The sequence below is a fragment of the Lates calcarifer genome, linkage group LG18 (assembly GCF_001640805.2).
Source record: "Lates calcarifer isolate ASB-BC8 linkage group LG18, TLL_Latcal_v3, whole genome shotgun sequence".
Lineage (NCBI taxonomy): Eukaryota > Metazoa > Chordata > Actinopteri > Centropomidae > Lates > Lates calcarifer.
Window position 1 is genome coordinate 8672229 of NC_066850.1, and position 18653 is coordinate 8690881.

Consider the following 18653-nt stretch of genomic DNA (forward strand, 5'->3'; position numbering starts at 1 on the left):
CTTTCCCTCCACTGGACTTCACAGGGAAATATTGTGCTTTCAGATGAAGGTTTTACATGAAAATCTCTGCCTAGCAGGTCTCTTGTTCTGTTTCAGGTGTCTATGAGTTGTTGTGACATTTGTCTTCTTATACAGTTTTATTATAAAATATTAAGTGCCAAAAAGGGGTAAAATCACATATCACATAAACAAGACTAAGAATCTCTGAGGTTGAGGCACCATGAAGGACTGTGCAAAATTTCCTGACAGTCCATCCAATAACTGATGGACTAACTCTCCCATTGTTAGACCCAAAGATTAGAGAAAAACATGAAAAAGTGAATAGAAATTTGTGCAGCAGACCTTTATTCTTGCTTTTGTCCCATTAATCATATCACCATTCAGATTTATCTTGTGAGCCACTGGAGGAAACCTGGCCGCCAGACTGCTTAAACAACTGGACTAAACTACCTAAAAGTACATAAAATACTTCAACTCGCTACAAAAGTAAAATACAGCTTACACATTACTGCATCACTTTTAATGATCTAATGCAGGGGTCGTTTTTTGAAGAAAGTATTTTTTACTTTTGATACTTTTATGTACATTTTGCTGATTTTTCTTCATTTACTTGTGATGGAGTATTTCTAAACTGTGGTATTGACGCTTTTAATTAAGTAAAGGATCTGAGTTCATTTCCCACCACTGACAGTGACACCAAAACACATGAAAAATATTTCTTTATTACAATCATTTCCACTCATGACATCTGTTAGTAGAAAGGTGTTTTACTGTTATTATTGAACAGAGCAACGTGGTGTTTAAATCAAGGCTGTACATTTGAATGCATAGTTAAAAAAAAAAAAAAAATCATCTTTTTAGGACATGCCCCTCTATAATATCCATAATCCTGCCAAAGCAGAATATGAGAGGAAGATAATTTTATTTTTCCAAATAAAATCAAGAATACCTTTTTTAAAATTACTTTTAAATATAGTTTACCGGCACTACAGAAATATCCCTTTTGATCCAAAAGAACCTGAATAATGTGTCAACTGTTCAGTAATATTCAATCATTACAAAATTACTGATAACAAATCTTTAGGAACCAAATCAATCAATTACCTATACATAATTGACATTTTGTATAAGTGAAAAAACTTCATGTGAAAAAAAAACCTTCCAGTCGCACTGTATTATTACTATTGTTTGCATGGTATATTTCAGTGAAAAACAAAGAAGAAACGTACAAAGCTGCTTTAAATATTCACAAGAAAAACAGTAATTACAACAAAAATATTTAAGGCGTCTTCAGTTGAATTCTGTACAATCAGAAATAATTATTAGCCCTTCAGGGAGAAGAACAGAGAAAGCAGAACAGATCGAGTGTTAATGCTTCATCAGCTGACGGCTCTAAAGGCCTGAGGTGAGATGGGTTTTTTTTATTCTATTTTCCAGGACTGTAAGATGAGATGATTAAACAGAGAATAAAATATTTCAAAACAGGAGAGGTGTGTGTGTGAGGGAAGCCCGATAGAAAACCAGTCATCATTAATCAGCATTAACACACCCCATCACCCTTTCACGTAGCTCATTGACAACCTGCCAGTCCACATTGCAAACATCATTGGAAATTATATGAGGTTTTAAAGGTCATTTTTAATAATTTGAATCTGTGTTTTCAAGCTCTGATTCGTTTCAGATTGAGTCACATTCATTGAATAAATAAAAATAGAAGCATTTCAGCAGGTACTCAATTCAGTTTGGGCATACTTCAGAGATTTAAAGAAGATACTTTGATGTTTGCCCAAGCTATAAAGTATCTGCGGAAAAAAAAAGCCTTTTTGGTGTCGAATAAGTTGAATAAGCGAGGTTAAAGAGTTCCTGTAAAAATCTATACTTTATTTTCTGACATGCACTAATGTTTAAATTAAAATCGATTCAATGGACACTCCGGTACCACCAATTCAATATACCCATGCTTTTCAAACACATTATTTTTTTGGTTTGTAGTGTAGAGTTGATTTTCTTTTTTCCGTCTGCTAGAGGAGGCAGTTTTAATCAGAAGTGGTCACTTTGTCAAGGCTGCAGTGGCTCAGGGTCGAGGGCCTCTCCTCGCGGTCGTCGTGGCAATCTTCGTCTGCTTTCAGGAGCGGGGAGAGGTCTGCATCTCCCCCCGCCTCCTCCCGCCGGGCAAGCCGTCAGTCACGGTGGGCGTGGCTCGGTGGCGTGATGCTGAAGACTTGGATGCGCAGGTGGGAGGCGATCTGGAGGCACACGCCTGTGCAGTAGCGTGTTAGATCCAGCAGAGAGAGCACCTAAAGGGACATGAACAACCACGATTATGTACGACATGGGCCAGGTAAAACTGTGTTGGTATACATAGGATCAACCAGTAAATAAATAAATGTTAAATACCATCTGAAGTAGCTTAGGGCTTTAACAAATACACTAGGTTTGTTTAGATTGGTCAACTTGTGTTTTTAGAACCATCTCTAGTGAAGCAACCACAGGCAATGCAAGGTATATATTATATAGTTTTTTTTTCATTATTATCAACAGTATTTTAAAATTTATTAGTATTAGTATTTTAAAGTAAATGAAACCAGTTTCTGAATTTCATTTGGCTGCTTCAGTTTCAGAGTCCTGGTACATGCTGGCTCGTGAATAGAACAGACCCATCGTTTAAGGTTATTAGTAACACCTGGGTTCACCTGTGCTTCACTCAACACGTTGTTTGTCTGAGAAGTTGCAGCAACAGATTCTACACCTCAGAGGATGGCCAGAGGATGCCTCTAAGGCAAGTACAAAGTTACATAGTCATTTTATTGTAGTAGAGCTGCATAGACAGGACAGTAAACACATCATAGTGATGGCAAAGGAAGGTTTATCAGTCTAAAAGGAGCTGTGCACTGAACCTTGAACTACAGGTGTACCGAGTCTCTGATTAGATGATTAAAGTGAAAACCAGTGTCTCATGGGCAAGACTGAAAGCCAGCGCGCTGCCGTGTAACTACTGTAGAGCGTTTTTTAAAATCAGGTCTCACCTGTCCTGCATGTGTTTTGGTGCTGCTGCGCTCCACGCCTGGTTCAATTAAGCTGTAAAAACGTGTAGCTCTGAACTGAACCAGGTGTGTGTGGAGAAGAACAGAGGGCATTAGCTGTGTAAATGTTTGGTTGGTTCTTCCGGTTGAATGATGCTTTTCTCTGTAGCAGTTCCAATGTTTTGCAACAGCCTTAAAAGATAAATCTGCTTCTGCTTGTCTGGATGTGGCGTGTGTGCAGTGATGTACAGTTTATACAACACTACAGTAGCCAAACAGCCAACATGGTGAGCATATGCCAACATCAATTATACTGTATTTAATATTTACTTCGTGTTCATGACAGTGTATTACAGTTTCCATTACAGTGCACATTCGTCATTTTGGGCAGTGCAGAGTTTACATATACACAAATTACATAAATTATTTATGTGTTCATGACTTTAAAGATAAACTGAGCAGGCCAGTCTCTTAAAAACTTGATAACAACCAGTGGTGTCTGATTAATGATTATACACCTCTAAATGATATACTGTACACAGTTCACTTGCACTTTGTACATGTTGAGTGGTGATTAGGGTCACAGGTCTTACTTTATGTCAGTAATATCTTGGTAAAAACAAATGTGACAAATAAAGGAGCATACCACCAATTTTCAACATTCAGTTGAGTTTACTTGTTTAAAAAAAAGAGAACTAGCCTGAGCAGAAAACAGTTGGATAATATTTTCTAAAGTCTGACAAATGCAGGTTGCACTTTGTGAACTGTAGGACCCTGTGTTTTGGCTTGACCCATACTTGGGACTATAAGCCAAGATATCTTGGCCTTTACTTTCCAATTTTGACCACTTTTTAAAAAAAATCTGCCTCTCTAACGTTCCCCAAATTTTGAAGTACCCTTTTTTTTAAAAAAAAAAAAGAAAAAAAGAAAAAAAACTTGCTATAAAAAAACTGCTATAGGTTTGTTGAGTACTGACCATGGCAATCCAGAGGACTATGTGCTCATCTATGAAGCTGTTGAAGTACTGGTTGAGGAAGAGGAGGCCGGGGCCTATAAAGGCTGTGTCTGGGAGGTGCAGCTCACTCTTGGTCATGTGCGCTACCTGCATAGGAGGTGCAAAAAACATAAAACACAAATCAAACTAGAAAATGCATTTCCTGTAGAAAATGCGTGTGAATGCTGATAGCTGAATGGATCACTGTAACAATGCTTAAATTGGCTGAAATTATTGTTGAACTGCAGAATAAAAACTTTAAAAAAGTCAGTCAAAAGTAATTGCTGAGGCAGTGCTAGCAGAAAAACAGTTAAATGCAGAGGAAAAAATTTAAACTGAAAGGTAAAACAACAGCTGAAGCATTCATTTGAATAGCAGAATTGCAGACAAAGTTGAACAGCATAAAGAGTTGAAGAAAGTTGGATAAGCATAAATGTAATGTGGTTAAAAGTTTAAACTTTTTGATAATTTAATGATTTCTGTAGCAGGGTGGAAGCAGAAAGGAAAAACTGCTAAATGCAGAATCAAAAGTTGGAAGTCAAAATGTAAAACTGGAGATGGAAGCTTAAGTGCATTAGATAGAAAAGCAGAAAGCACAAACATGTTGGAGAGAGAACAGAGAATTAGGTCTCAGTCGTATCTGTGTGTGCGCAAGAGAGAGAGAGCGAGCGAGAGAGGAGAGAGAGGTGAGGGACAATTAAAAGGAGAAATCTGTGTAAGGGTAAATCACCAATCAAAATGACCAATGTGTTAATGTGCAGGTCTCAGTTGTATGTAGGTGTGTGCGTGTATATGTCTTAAAGTTGAAATCTGTGTAGGGGAAGGCCACCGGTGAGAATGGCCCATGTGTAAATGTACAGGTCTCAGTTGTATGTGTATGTGTGTGTGAACAGCACAGAGAGCAGAGGTCGTGTTAATGACCAAATGTCCATCACCTGTGTATAGGTAGCTGCAGTAAGCTGGCCCTCATTCAGTCACACAATACTGAGAGGTGGCTCAATGCACCTCTGGAACTTGTGCTATTGATTAAAAAACCATAGCTGTTATCAATGAAATCTGTGTCGCAGTTTCAAAACTGGCTTGGTTTCTGTTTTTCCTAAAGAGGAGCTGAGATGGTTTTACATGGCTCTCTATGGAATCAGTGAAGGCTCCTCTCTGCGCTGAAAGGGATGCTACCTGAAACACTGCAAATCCTATGGCTTAGTTAGTGTATACAATTTGAAGTATAAACTGTGTGTGAAAAGTGAAATATATGGACAGGAGAACGGAAGCACAAAAATGTACAAAATGTACAAATGAACAGCAGAGGAGCAGAACAGCAGAAATGTCCTAAAAGAGCTGAACGTTTTAATAGTTGAATGGTTTTTGTAGCACAGAGTATGCAGAATTAGTTAGAAGCCAAAAAACATACGGAAGAATAAGTTGTTGAAGAATAAAGATTAGAAGACCTGTAGTGTGAATGCTATCAGCATTGTTGGGATATTACTAAAACATATTGAGCCAAAAATAAAAAACCAGCGGTTCAAGGGTGATGGAAATGTCAAACCTACCACCAGTTTGTTGGAGATCTTGGATATCACCATGCCAAAGGTGAGCAGGTACAGACAGGGGTGGTGCTCAAACAGGTGGCTGGATGACTTCTTGAAAATGATGAAGGCCAGGGTGAGGATGAGACCGATGTGCAAACCAGGACTCAGCACGCTGGTGTCCTACACAACAGGATTATTTATTAATTACATGTATTATATACTGTACATGTTTAGGCATCGCATCTGTCTCCTGACTTTTGCATAGAGTGTAAAGCATGAATATGTGTGTTGACTTACAGCCACAGTGGAGCCATTTTTGCCAACACCTCCATTCAAAATGACATAGAAATAGTTGTAGCAGGAGTAGAGGGCCCCCCCGACGATGCCCATGATGGGGAAGGCGTACAGCTTCAGTCCAATGATGGGCAACTAAAAAAAACACGTGAGTGTCAAATTAATGTGAAGACACAAAAGCTTTCTCCTTATAGACAGAAGAAAAGTGCTTATATGAAAGCTGCAGGCAAGCCGAGCGTGATGGGAGGGCAAAGCAAAAAAAAACAAAACAAAAAAAACAAAACAAAATAAATTAAAAAAAAGAAAACAAAAAACAATGCAGGTGACATCATCAGCTTTTTGAGCCAGATCATGTCTAACAGATGACCTGTTGCCATGGCATTAGCTACCCATATTTACCTTCTCATTTCTCTCATGTGATGTTAAGTCAAGCCTCCAAAGGCAGCAGAGTAAAAGTAAAACACAAATTCTATTTAAAAGACTAGAAAGACTAAAAACTAGGAATTGTTTTAGATAAGATTAGTATAGTGTAAAAACTAATGAAAGAAAATCTCTTACTATACACTCGAGGTGAAATGAAAGTGTTCCTGAGTGTGTACAGTATTTGCAGATTTGTACATGTGACTGTACAAAAACATTTTTTTCTCAGTTACCGTGGTTTGCCAAAGGCTCACGCCTCCAAAAGCCGACATCAAATACATGATCATGATGGCGACCTGCACCTCTGTGACGTCAACTCTGTGCAGAAAGTAGCAGGGAAGAGTGAGATTAGCTTTTGCCTTTCGAAAAAGAAAAGCTCAGCAGTTTAAACAAGTGGGCACATATTGCACTGCTGAACATGTGACTTACAGGCCAAAGCGGAGAGTCCCTGACACATAGGTCTGCCAGTGGGCGCAGAAGAACATGAACATCCCGATGAAACCACAGAAGAACATCCAGTTTGAGTATCTTCCGATTCCACATGAAATGCATGTCCCTACAGCAACAAACACTGTAGGGAGACAGGAACAGGAAAAAAAAAGACATGAAAAGACAGAAACATGAATATGAATATCTTGAAATAACAGAACTTCTCCTTAATCAATTAATACACCTGATTTTAACTGTCTACAATTCAGTGGTAGAGTACCTGTGGACACAGCATCACAGCCGTGGTCAAAGAGCTCTCCAAGTGCAGAGCTGCTGTTTGTCCTCCGGGCCTGTTTCCCATCAATAGCATCCAGAGACTGGTAGATGAACAGGCCGAGAGCACTTAGGATGAAGGCCCAGGACGGAGCCTGAGGAACAAAGGAATTTATTTAGGGAACCCTGCTCACAAAAACACGACCTTGTTCTTTGGTGAAGCAATTCACACTTGGTTTATACCTCTACAAACACTATTGTGAGCATTTATACTTGTGCACCAGTTGATGCTCAAAAAAAACAACAAAAAAACACACAACTCATTCTTAATACAGTTTAAATTTATTAACAGTTGCCAGCAAAATTCATTTCAAAGTGCATACCAGTTGCCAAACAGATTACAATCTAGTGTAAAAATGCATGTTTGTCTATTACAGATAAATCTAGTCATTCCTGTTAATGAAACTATGAAATCAATCAAATACATGCAGGAAATGTTTTTTATTTTTATTATTGGATTTTTTTTTTTAAATTCATTGTGAATTTGGGAGTAAACCAGAATACCTGGTGTAAACCCTTGATGATGTTTGTTTTATGTTTGTTTTTAAATTCATTAGGAATGTCTTCCCAGCCTGAGCTTTTGTGAGCTCTCATTATTGCGTACATGCCCTGTATGTTCAGACCCCTTTTTAACTATAGGTGGACGAGGTTTGAATTGGCCCTGATTATTTGTGGGCTGCACCTTATCAGAGATAGGTGGTAAACGTACATGCCCTGTATGTTCAGACCCCTTTTTAACTATAGGTGGACGAGGTTTGAATTGGCCCTGATTATTTGTGGGCTGCACCTTATCAGAGATAGGTGGTAAACGTACATGCCCTGTATGTTCAGACCCCTTTTTAACTATAGGTGGACGAGGTTTGAATTGGCCCTGATTATTTGTGGGCTGCACCTTATCAAAGATAGGTGGTAAACGTACATGCCTTGTATGTTCAGACCCCTTTTTAACTATAGGTGGATGAGGTTTGAATTGGCCCTGATTATTTGTGGGCTGCACCTTATCAGAGATAGGTGGTAAACGTACATGCCCTGTATGTTCAGACCCCTTTTTAACTATAGGTGGATGAGGTTTGAGTTGGCCCTGATTATTCGCACATCAGACGTAGTGGTATGCGTATGCTGTGTTCAGACCTTTAATACAGGTGGACGAGGTTGAGTGGCCTGATTATTGTAGCTGCACCGCATCAGACATAGGTGGTAAGCGTACATGCCCTGTATGTTCAGACCCCTTTTTAACTATAGGTGGACGAGGTTTGAATTGGCCCTGATTATTTGTGGGCTGCACCTTATCAGACATAGGTGGTAAGCGTACATGCCCTGTATGTTCAGACCCCTTTTTAACTATAGGTGGACGAGGTTTGAGTTGGCCCTGATTATTCGTAGGTTGCACCGCATCAGACGTAGGTGGTAAACGTACATGCCCTGTATGTTCAGACCCCTTTTTAGCTACAGGTGGATGTGGCTTGAGTTGAGACCCCACTTTGATTGGCAGGGTCATTGTTGGAGACTGTCTGATGACTCTGCCTTGCATTGTGTCCTCCGGTTGTATCTTTAGCACACGGCGTCCATATTTGGTCCTGGTCCATTTCAAATGTGGAGGTGCCGCCTTTGGAGAAGTCTGTCTGGTGTCAGCACGACTTTTGATGAGAGGTGTCCGAGGTGAGCGTGGCTTAAATTTAATGTGCTCACTTATGGGTTCTGAAATTTGTTCAGACCCCTGTATGTCCTCTTGCTGCTCTTGCACTGGATAGAGGTGTTCTATTTGTCTTCCTTTTCTAACAAGTTCAGATGATAGCTTGAGCAAAGTTATACACTTATCATTGTTTTGCTCAGCTTTTATCACAAACTTCTTCAATCTGTAATCTAAATCTTTGAGGTCAGGTAGTGGTGGTGATGACGGACGCACAGGGCAAGAGACAAGAAATGCGGCACTTAATTTTTCAATATATGTTGGAGATTCAACCTTTGGTTCTTCTGGTTGCCTCTCAAGTTCCTCATAAAATCTGCTGATGATTTCGTACATGTCAGGTGAGGGCGATACAGGTGGTGATGTTGGTTCCTCGGGGAATGGCTGTGTTGTCACTGTTGTGCGCTTTTTTCCTGCCTGCTCCTTATTGGCGCTCTCTTCAGGCAAGAGGTCTACATCATCCCATTGATCTCTCCCAAAGAGACCTATGCATCCACCTGTGTTTGTCCACAGCCAGATGTTGTGGTCCATACCTGCAGTGACTACATTTTTACTCCTGGGATCATACAAGGCACTCGTCACACCTGTAAGATGGGCTTGCCAGGAGCCCAACAGTGGAGGTGGACACAGTGACACACGCCACCCATTTATATCCTCAAATGGTCCTGTGTCTGCCTGTTTTTTAAACCCAAATCCCTTAATGTCCCACAAGTACACTCTTCCACTACTATCCCCTGTGATTAGTGTCTCTTCCTTGGCATCGGTTGACATGGTGGTAATGACTGCATCTTCATGTCTGACAGCCCTGAACTTTGCTAGGAGACCTCCCTTGCTATTAACAGACCAAGCACAGATGTAGCCATCTGCAGAAGTCAGCAGCGTGGCTTTGTCAACACCCTCCAACCTGGTCTTCAGACATATAATAAGAGGACTAGCATTCAAACCGGCCTTTTCCTCTGTCACACCTGTACATTTTTTCTGTAGGGTTCTTGCCTTCATCTCGCAAACCATTTTTGGTGTCTTCTCAAGAGGCAAATTCCCACTGCGGCCCTGAGCATTTTTGCCTGCCATGTATGTTCGAGGGCTCTTACTGGCATTAATCCAGAAGAGAGCCTCAGCAGTGTCCGAATCCCAAATAACAATATTTCCATTGCTGGAGGCGGTAACCAGTGTGTTATTGTGCACATCCATTGATGAAATGTCATCCAAATAATCATGCTCTAAATATCTGGCATCATATCCCTCAATATCCAAGTCAAAAATAGTCTTGGAGTTCTTTCCTGCCACAAAAACTCTGTTGTTTAAACAGATTATACTTGTCACCTTCCTTGGTACAGTCACAGGAAGAACGGCAAGTTCTTCTCCAGTGTTGAAGTTCCACAGTCTCACTCTACCATCCTGAGAGACGGTGATTAGTCTGCGCCGTGGACCATCAAAGGAAATTGCAGTAAGCCCCACTTGGTGTTCTGGAGTTAGCTTAAATTGCATGACAGCCTTTCCTGTTATAATATCCCACACTGTCACCATGCCATTCTGGCAAACAGAGACGACCTGTTTGAAAATGCTATGATAAAGCGCAGAGCACAGAGGTTTGTCATGTGAGGTTAACGTGTCTTTAAATACGTCTGTTCCTCTTCCCAGGCACTGTCCTATATTTGAGTTAGCCAGGACAAGCTCATTGTTATATATATTATAACACAAACTGGAGATTTGGGCCTGCCCCATACCATGAACCTGGAAGCTTTGCCTACACACCCAGCCATTCTCCGACCACACACGAACATTCATGTCCTCAGAGAGACTAATCAATATTTGGTTCCTATGATTAAATGCAATGTGGGTGACGGGTCTGACATGACCTTTTAATGCATCTGCGCAGGATGTGTTTCTGTGTGGAAACCACAACCGCAGCAAGCCGTCTGCACCACCAGTCACCAGACGCTCAGCAGAAGGGGAGTATTCAATACATCTGAAAAACTCACCATCTCCTTTGCTCTCAAATATGGTTTTTGAGGGCTTGAGATTGGATGGCTGGGGGAGGGCAGTTAGGACCATGGTGTTGCATGGCTTACTGCAGATGGCAAAGCAGCCAAGTGATTGAAAGTACTTGACTTCATTGCACTCCCCAGGAAAGATGTTGTTCTTAACATAGAGGAAGTCTTCATATGTATTTTTTAATAAAGATGACACATAGACAGTTGAATATTTTTCAAGAGAAACTGTCTCATATGCTGCTGAACTGAAGAGGCCATTTGCATATACATTATTTGAAATGAATGTATATACAAAGCCTTTAGTGTCACCGAAAGAAAACACTCCTTGAGCGCCATTAGACCAGTAGTTCATGGTCGTTACAGTGTTTTCCTCCAGTATTAAAGCATAAGAAATTGCGAAAGCCTCTGATAGTTCAGGGCATTCATAAAAATATATATCTCTGCCGGTGGTAGAAACAGCCAGCTGTTTTAGGTCTCTAATAAACACCATATCCGTAACACACATTTTCTTTTTATGAGAATACGGCAGGGTCTTTTCATTGTTGTACAGTGGGACTGTATATGAAATTTCAAAATCGTCACTCCAGAAGTTGAGGACACCATCTGTACTGACAGATAGGTATCTGCCCTTCTGGTAAGGCCTTGTTTGCCCTTTTCCTAACAAATCTAATTCAAAATTAGTGTCCTTGTCCTCCATGAAGGGGAGGAACAAGATACGAACAATGTCTTTGTAGTGATTCACCGGGATAATTTTTAGAGGTTTGGGAAATGCTTGATCCTTGAAATCCAAATTGGTTTTCTTATTCAAGAGGAAGTTCAGCAGTTCCCCAATATCAACCGTCAGATCACAATTAGCGTCTACCTGCATATGGAGGACTTCAAGGTCTGCTTTGTTTACAGACCCAAACAGTCTTTCCATAACAATGCAAAATTCATCTATGTCCAGTGCTCCAGAGCCATCCTCATCAGCCTCTTTAAAAACTTTAACAATGCGTGGAATATCTTCAGCTGTAAACATTTGGTCAATGTTTACAGGCCCACCTCTGTTCTCCATGGTAATCTCTGGTTGGTTATCCTCCATGTCTGTGTCCTTTTCCACTGCTGTGTCAATGAAACAACAGCCTGTTCAAATTTTTCAAAATTTTGTGTTTAAGGCTCCTGGTAGTTCCCTGTTAAAGTCTCAGTAGAGCGTGTGATGTCATAGGCAGTGATATCACACATCCTTTGTGATGTCACTTGAGAACACATCACACATCCTTTGTGTGTGTGTGTGTGTATGTGAGGTGGGGGGACATTATCTGTTTACGCATAGTCATTGTAGGGACTCTAACTAAACTGATCATGAAACGATGTGTCCTGTGTTTGATTAAATACCTGTGCATGTTAGGTGTTATACCTGAGAGTCACGGAATCACAGAGAGTAAAGAGAGTAAAACACTTACATAAAACATTCTATTTTGCATTACTGACATAAGATTTTTGGAGGTCGAACACATCTTGACAAATATTTTTACTTAATTACGGTAAAATCAGGTGTCCTGGTTTGTCCTGGTTTTGAAACCTCTAATTCAGGATCTCTTTCTGTATTGATTCATTTAATACACACAGTGAGTGTTTCTTTGCTCTATCTGTTGAAATCAGTTTATTTTATGATTGAATATTCCAAGTATTACCACAGATCATTATTTAAATTTTTCCTTTCATACTTATAATAGTTTTTCTATTACTACATCAAATTTACACACATGGGTCAAATATTACGTGTTTATCTGTCATTTTGTCACACATACCTCTGATAACCAGTAAGGTCAAGGTCAAATGAATTCCACAAGAGCTCAAAGATGTCTGACACTGTGTAGTCTAAAAACATTTTTTTTTTCATTATGAATTTTAAATAGAGGACAAATATAATAAACATATTTTCAAATCATATTTTAGCCAAGAAATATGTCAGAAAATCACCCAACCATGCCATGCTGAATACGGCACCTTCTGATGTCTCTTAAACCTGATGCTCACTGACATAGACATGAAACCTTTTAAAGATCCTGTGCTCTACAACTTTGAGTTATCTTAAAATTTACTTAGGATTTTTTAAGTGTTAAGATTATAGCAAGTGCAAATTGATGAAGCTACCAGGAACCAGTGGTCACAGGTTCTGAAGGGGTTAAAAAGAGACATATAGACTAATAATTAATGAATTGCAACTATGAACTGATTCATTAAAATTTTGTATGTATTCATTTTTAAATAAATAATTAAATTTGAAAGGAATAAAAAAACAGTGGGGTTACAAGAAATCCTATCTTAAATAAATTAATTATTAAGAAAATCAATAAGTAAAAGGTTTAATTAGTCAGTCTTCTGAAAGAATGTTTTTTTAAAAAGGTCAATAAGTTCTAAGTAAAAATCTGTTTCCTTTTTAATGTCTCAAAAATATTAATAAATGAATACTTGAAATGTCAAAAAATATTTTCCCAGTATTGTTAATATTGCAATTTAATTAAATATTAATTAATTAATATTAATTCTTCTATATTAAATATTTCAAGGAGTAAGCAAATACAACAAACAACAATACTGTATAAGCCTATAATTTAACTAATCTATAAATATTCCAGTGCTGCTATAGGTGATCATTCTCAATGTTTAATGGGTACTGACATGCTTTTGTGGATTGCTGTCACCTTTCCTGTCATCTGGCATCAGCCTGGCCACTCTCCTCTTATCTCTCTGCTTCTGACTCACAGAAATGACGATGCTTTACTGTTCCAAACAAAGATTACATAAAAGAGTCATGTAAATAAATAAGTAGAGGAATAAAAAGCAGCCAGTGTCCCACCTTGGACCCATGTAGTCAGCCTACATGGGACTGATTGTGTTTGCACATGTCGAACGTTTGGGAAACCCAAATGGGCCCCATTCGTGTTGCCCATTCTGTGCCCATGCACTCATTTCCCATTAGTAACCCAACTGGGACCCACATAGGGAGCCCATTTGGGTTTGCCCATATGAGACCTTAGTTGACCCAAGTGGGCCCCAGATAAGATGCCCATCTTGGGCCCATGCCCACTTGGCACCCATGTAGCCCAGACATGTCCCAGGTGGGGCTGGGAATGAGTATGACCTTGTCTTGTATACATTCAATATGTATTCCCATCGTTTCTGTTTAATGAAACCTACTCTTAGTGTATATACATGGTCAATTTTACTACTATGGGTATTCACCAGATACCATAATTTTCCTTTTTTTCCTTATTATTCTTGCTTGTTTGGTAACTATCTTCTTTATCTGTATTTTACCACTTTAATAATTTTTTGTATTATTTATTCATTATTGATATGTGGAAATATGGACATTGGTGGGACTGGCTAAAGGGGTAATAGGTGCTCAAAAAGTGATCATGAAATGAGATGGGTCTCATCTGCGTGGTTCTGACAGTGTACTTGCAAGGGAAACTGAACTGGTCAATTTAAAATCAGCAGGTCATTACTCACAGTAAAACAACAACTTACTACTGAAGTAATCCACCTGTTTCATCCACTGACATGTTAATAACCAGTAGCCAGTGTTGTGAGATGTAAATCAAGTGTTAGCACATTCTATTTTAGTGTTTTTAACATCCATGTACACACCATGCGTCTGTGTGTGTGCTTAAGTATGAAGAAGGAGGGATTCTAGCTGATGGGAGTGAGTTGGTTCCTCTAACTAGGGTGGAGGTTACCGACCATCTGGACACTGGAGCTCGCCAACACAGTGTGTTTACTACTGCAGTGTGAGCATCAGAGCATGTGTGTATGTTTGTGAGGGAGACAAAGAAAGTCTGTGTTTCCAGAGAGATCAAGAATCCCATGCTGTCCTAAATATTCAGAGGCCCTGCTGCTGTCCTCAAAGTCCACGTCCTTAGACGCTCATGGACTGGTGGGGACAGAGTCTGCTTGTTTTGGGGTTATCACAGAGGTCACCTTAGGGCAAACTCTGGACTGTGGCCATAGGATCATAAAAATTCCTCTAATATGTGTTTGTTTACACAGGCATGGGACTTTCATACCTTTACAGTCCATGAATGAGAGTGGACATATTCCTGATGTGCCTCAGTCACTACTGAATAATAAGAGGAAACTGAGATGCCTTTGCACTTGTGGAATTTGACAGTAACAGCATGCTGCATGTACTGTGGACTTAGTTGCAAGATTCCCTTAGTTTGATTGGACAAAGGTGTAAATCTGATAAACGCACGCACAACTATGCATTTCTGGCTAAAGCCACTGCTCCACAGTGAACTGGGAGACCCAAGTTAAGTGGATCATAGGCCAACTGTTAGCCCAGCTGTATGTTGCAAGGTCTATTTCTGTATTATAGCTAAAAGTGTTTTGACATCTGCTGACAAGACTACATTAGAAGTGGGCCTGGAGCAATTTCACGTCAACTTAGTCACCCAAACAGCTATTTTTTCTAGTTTCAAGTCTGTATAAGAACTGGATCCTTGGTAATTACATTAACTCAAGTGTGGCTGAGCGGACTGGCCTCCCCTCCAATGGTGAAGTGAACAAAAGCAACAACATTTTCACCCAGACTGCTGTGTTCTGTCATCAGCGACACTGCATCATATAATTCCGGTCAAACAACAACACGTCAAAGCTGTCAACTTTCCAAGAGCTTACGCAAAAAACAGAGAGGACAAGACGGACGCGTCTATCCCCAATACAGCTCTCACGTAGGGGCGCAGTATCACACCTAATCCGATTAAAAATCTGACAATTTAAATCGTCCTGGTTTTTATGTGGCCAAACAACCGTAACACCTTGAGATCTATGATATTTCCGGAATCACCGAGAGACCGTCTGTAATTCGGCTTATACTGGCATACATAAAACAGGGCATACTTCAATAAAACGTCCACTTTCTGTATTGATTCGTTTGATAGTGCCCCGGCCTCGCGCGAAAATACACCGCTGAGGGCATTAGGTTTATTTAATATTGAAAGTTGAATTGCTGTGAGGCTCAAATATATGCCGAATTAACAAGCAGTCTCTGATGATTCAGTAACAATCTAAAACTGTGACTTTTTTAAGAAATATGAAGCTTGCAGGTGGCCACATGTTCTTAATTTACGCAATTTCTGAATGGAGGATTCGCGTTCTCTCCATACCAGAGAGAGGCACATAACTGGGGATAGTCTCCGTGTGGAAACTTCAACCAAGGTCGCTTTACTCACCTCCTCTGTTGCCGTGGGACAATAATACACAAGCACCACTGTGGAGAGGATATTGACCAGCAGTCCTACAATAGTCAGCGTGTTTGGTGCGATCCATGTCGGAATTTGCTGGACGAGCCAGTTCCAGTAGATTTGACACGGTGGCTCAAACAGGGAGCGACCAGAGGCGCTGTATTTATGCTCTTCCAGCCGCTTTAGTTGTGCGGGTGACAGCGGCTCTGGCCACAGGAAATGTGGCATTGTCTTTTCTGCCTCGTCACTCCTCAAAATACCGAAACAAACTCCCTAATACACCCGGGTCGTGACTCAGATAGAGCTGTGTTCTCTCGGTCGACTCCGACTAATAGCTGCTCATTTGGCATTTATAGCCATAGACGAGGCCATTTCCACGGCGGAACCATGAGACGTCGATAGTCTGTACGTTTCTGATCGAGTAACGTCGCGGCAGGAAGCGACAGCCCGGAAGGGAATAATGTGACTGTGTACCGGGAGGTTTAAACAAAAATGTCTTACATATCAGACAGGTTTTTATAAACAGATGATATTTATTAAAGGTGATTTTGAGGCCCTTTCAAATCGGCTGTTGCATTTGCTGTACATTTAATGTCCTGAAAGTTTTATTTACTGGCCTAAAAGTAACCAGAAGTAAATGTATTAATTAAAGATACCGGAATTAGCCAGTTAAATACCCGTAAATGTCAAAATAATTAACTGTATAATGTACATTACAGAAAAATAATACAGATGGCACATGCGCAGGAAGAAACAGGAAGTATATAATGTTGCCATGGATTCAGTGAGTTACACTGTGGACCATACCTCGAGCGTTTGTTAGCCTATAATTGTTTACATTTTGGAACATTAATTACGCCAAATTAGTTACCAACAGTTCCTTTCCGCTATGTATCATTAAATTTACTGGCAACTATCACAGAAATATTGAAATCTTAAAAACCTGATCATTCTCAGGTGAGTTCTGAAGCAGTCTCGTTCCCGTCTAAATTATGCCAGAATTATGAGACAGTTTTCTCATTTTTTCAAAAATAATTTGTGAGCTTACATTTCTCAAGAGTGAGTCTTTGACGAAAACAGGAAACGGTATCATTTTTAAAATTCACTTTTTATTGTAATCCATGGGTTGTAATTACAAAGGTAAAGGCATGCACACATGATTGAGCCTCAATCAAGCCTCAAGTCCAATATGAATTCAAAAATCATACTATGTCATGCAAAATCTGGACTGTGTGTAGACCTCTACATTTTCTATTAGGCATAAATAACCTACACAGAGTGTGAAATTAACAAATATTAATGTGAATTATCCTCAGAAGAAGGGTCAACACATTCATTTATCCAGCAAGTCTATTTTCATTCTTCTTGCCACGTAGTTCTGTAACACCATATAAACACCAAACTTTTGTTTATCCATTCCTTCTTCTCTTCTTTCAGACCCCAGAAATACATCGTCACCTTCAACAAGCACTCCCAACAAAAATCAACATGTAAATACGGTAGGTGTGTGTCGCTGTTTGTGCTACAATGTGTTTTGTGTATGTTTTTTACTCGCTACATGAGTACACTACATTAAAGCTAGAACCAAAACACTGCTGACATGCATCTGAGCTGACACAGATTCTTTCAAACACAAGAGGGTGACAAAGAAGTGAACTGGCTTTTTTTTTTCCTACGGTAACTAGCTCCAAATCTGCACACAGCATGCCACACCACAGACCAGTACACCCTCACCCACACTCTTCCAGCTGTCTCACCGTCCCTCCACCATCCCTCGTTCATTTGCTTTCAGGCCGCTGACCTCAGTAGGTGAGAGAAGAGGATCACTAGCAGCAGCAGATGTCTGCAAAGCTAAAGTGTCTCATTTCACTCTGTCCGATTTTACTTCTCCTGCTCGACAACCTTTGCCTCGTTCATGTACTTGTCAATCAGGTTTAGGGGCACTCCGCGTTGCATGAGTTCGTAGAAGGTGAACCCTCCTGGGGGGGGAGGAGAGGGAAAAACTCTTGTGATATTGTTGGGGGGCACAGAGGCAGATGTGAAGAAGGAATAGCAGAAAGAGGAAGGAGAGGAAGAAAGCTGAAGAGCAACAGGCTGATCAAGCAAAACAGACAATGCTAAGAAAAGAAGCCAGACGTTCACAACACTGGATAAGGAGTGAGAAGAGAGAAGAGAGGTGGTCAGAGCAGTTCATGTATATAGTGCACACTCCATTTCTAAATCAGTTTGTCCCAATTCCATACTATAAATGAATTATCTTAGCATCCTCTTTTAGCAGATAGGTGCTAACTTTGCTAACTGGATATTTCTCTGAATAAGTGGAATATTTGATCTGGTTGTGCTAGATGAAATGTCAGGAGAGTTATCCTCCGAGGACTGTAAATGTTTGTGCCAAATATTATGGCAGTCTAGACCAAAGTTTGTTTGTTCTCTGTTTATAACCATCAAGAATCTGTTCTAATATTTTCCAGTGCAATGTATTGTGGGGCAATAGTGTCCACCAACAGCACACTCAGAAATCGAGAATATTTTAGCCTATACTGACTTTTTAAAAATTATATTTTATACCACTATACAGTCAAACCTGCTTACAGATAGTGTGTAGTAAGGAAGTGGGACAGGGCTTGCATCTGCTCAGGCTCACAGAAGTTGGAGAAAAGACTGATTCCACTAAAATACAACGTATGTAAAGATTTTTGCAAAAAATCCAGATTGATGA

At 40.0% G+C, this 18653-nt stretch overlaps 2 protein-coding genes and 1 long non-coding RNA gene across 15 annotated transcripts in view; 1 reads left to right on the forward strand and 2 right to left on the reverse strand.

The window, feature by feature from the left end:
* Positions 1 to 702: 702 nt before the first annotated feature.
* Positions 703 to 16373, reverse strand: chpt1 (choline phosphotransferase 1). Its single transcript, XM_051077715.1, has 8 exons — positions 15923 to 16373; positions 6970 to 7117; positions 6690 to 6831; positions 6494 to 6578; positions 5844 to 5975; positions 5564 to 5726; positions 4000 to 4121; positions 703 to 2297 (listed from the first exon to the last, which is right to left on the reverse strand). The coding sequence occupies exons 1-8, from the start codon at positions 16160 to 16162 to the stop codon at positions 2181 to 2183; spliced, it is 1149 nt and encodes a 382-aa protein (XP_050933672.1). The 5' UTR covers positions 16163 to 16373; the 3' UTR covers positions 703 to 2180.
* Positions 7128 to 8467, forward strand: LOC127143539 (uncharacterized). Of its 4 annotated transcripts, none has more exons than XR_007815060.1 (3): positions 7128 to 7823; positions 7929 to 8090; positions 8379 to 8467. It is a non-coding gene; the product is annotated as an uncharacterized LOC127143539 (long non-coding RNA). The 4 variants fall into 4 exon arrangements; XR_007815063.1 differs by having other exon boundaries at positions 7929 to 8081; positions 8370 to 8394; XR_007815062.1 differs by lacking the exon at positions 8379 to 8467 and adding an exon at positions 8274 to 8361.
* A 650-nt stretch (positions 16374 to 17023) lies between the features above and the next one.
* Positions 17024 to 18653, reverse strand: part of mybpc1 (myosin binding protein C1) — a 29799-nt gene continuing 28169 nt past the window's right edge. For all 10 annotated transcript variants that reach the window (XM_051077708.1, XM_051077706.1, XM_018687052.2 and 7 more), the window contains one exon: positions 17024 to 17913. In XM_051077708.1, the coding sequence (XP_050933665.1) occupies positions 17816 to 17913 (98 nt within the window). In that variant the 3' untranslated portion in view covers positions 17024 to 17815. The remainder of the gene's footprint in view (positions 17914 to 18653) is intronic.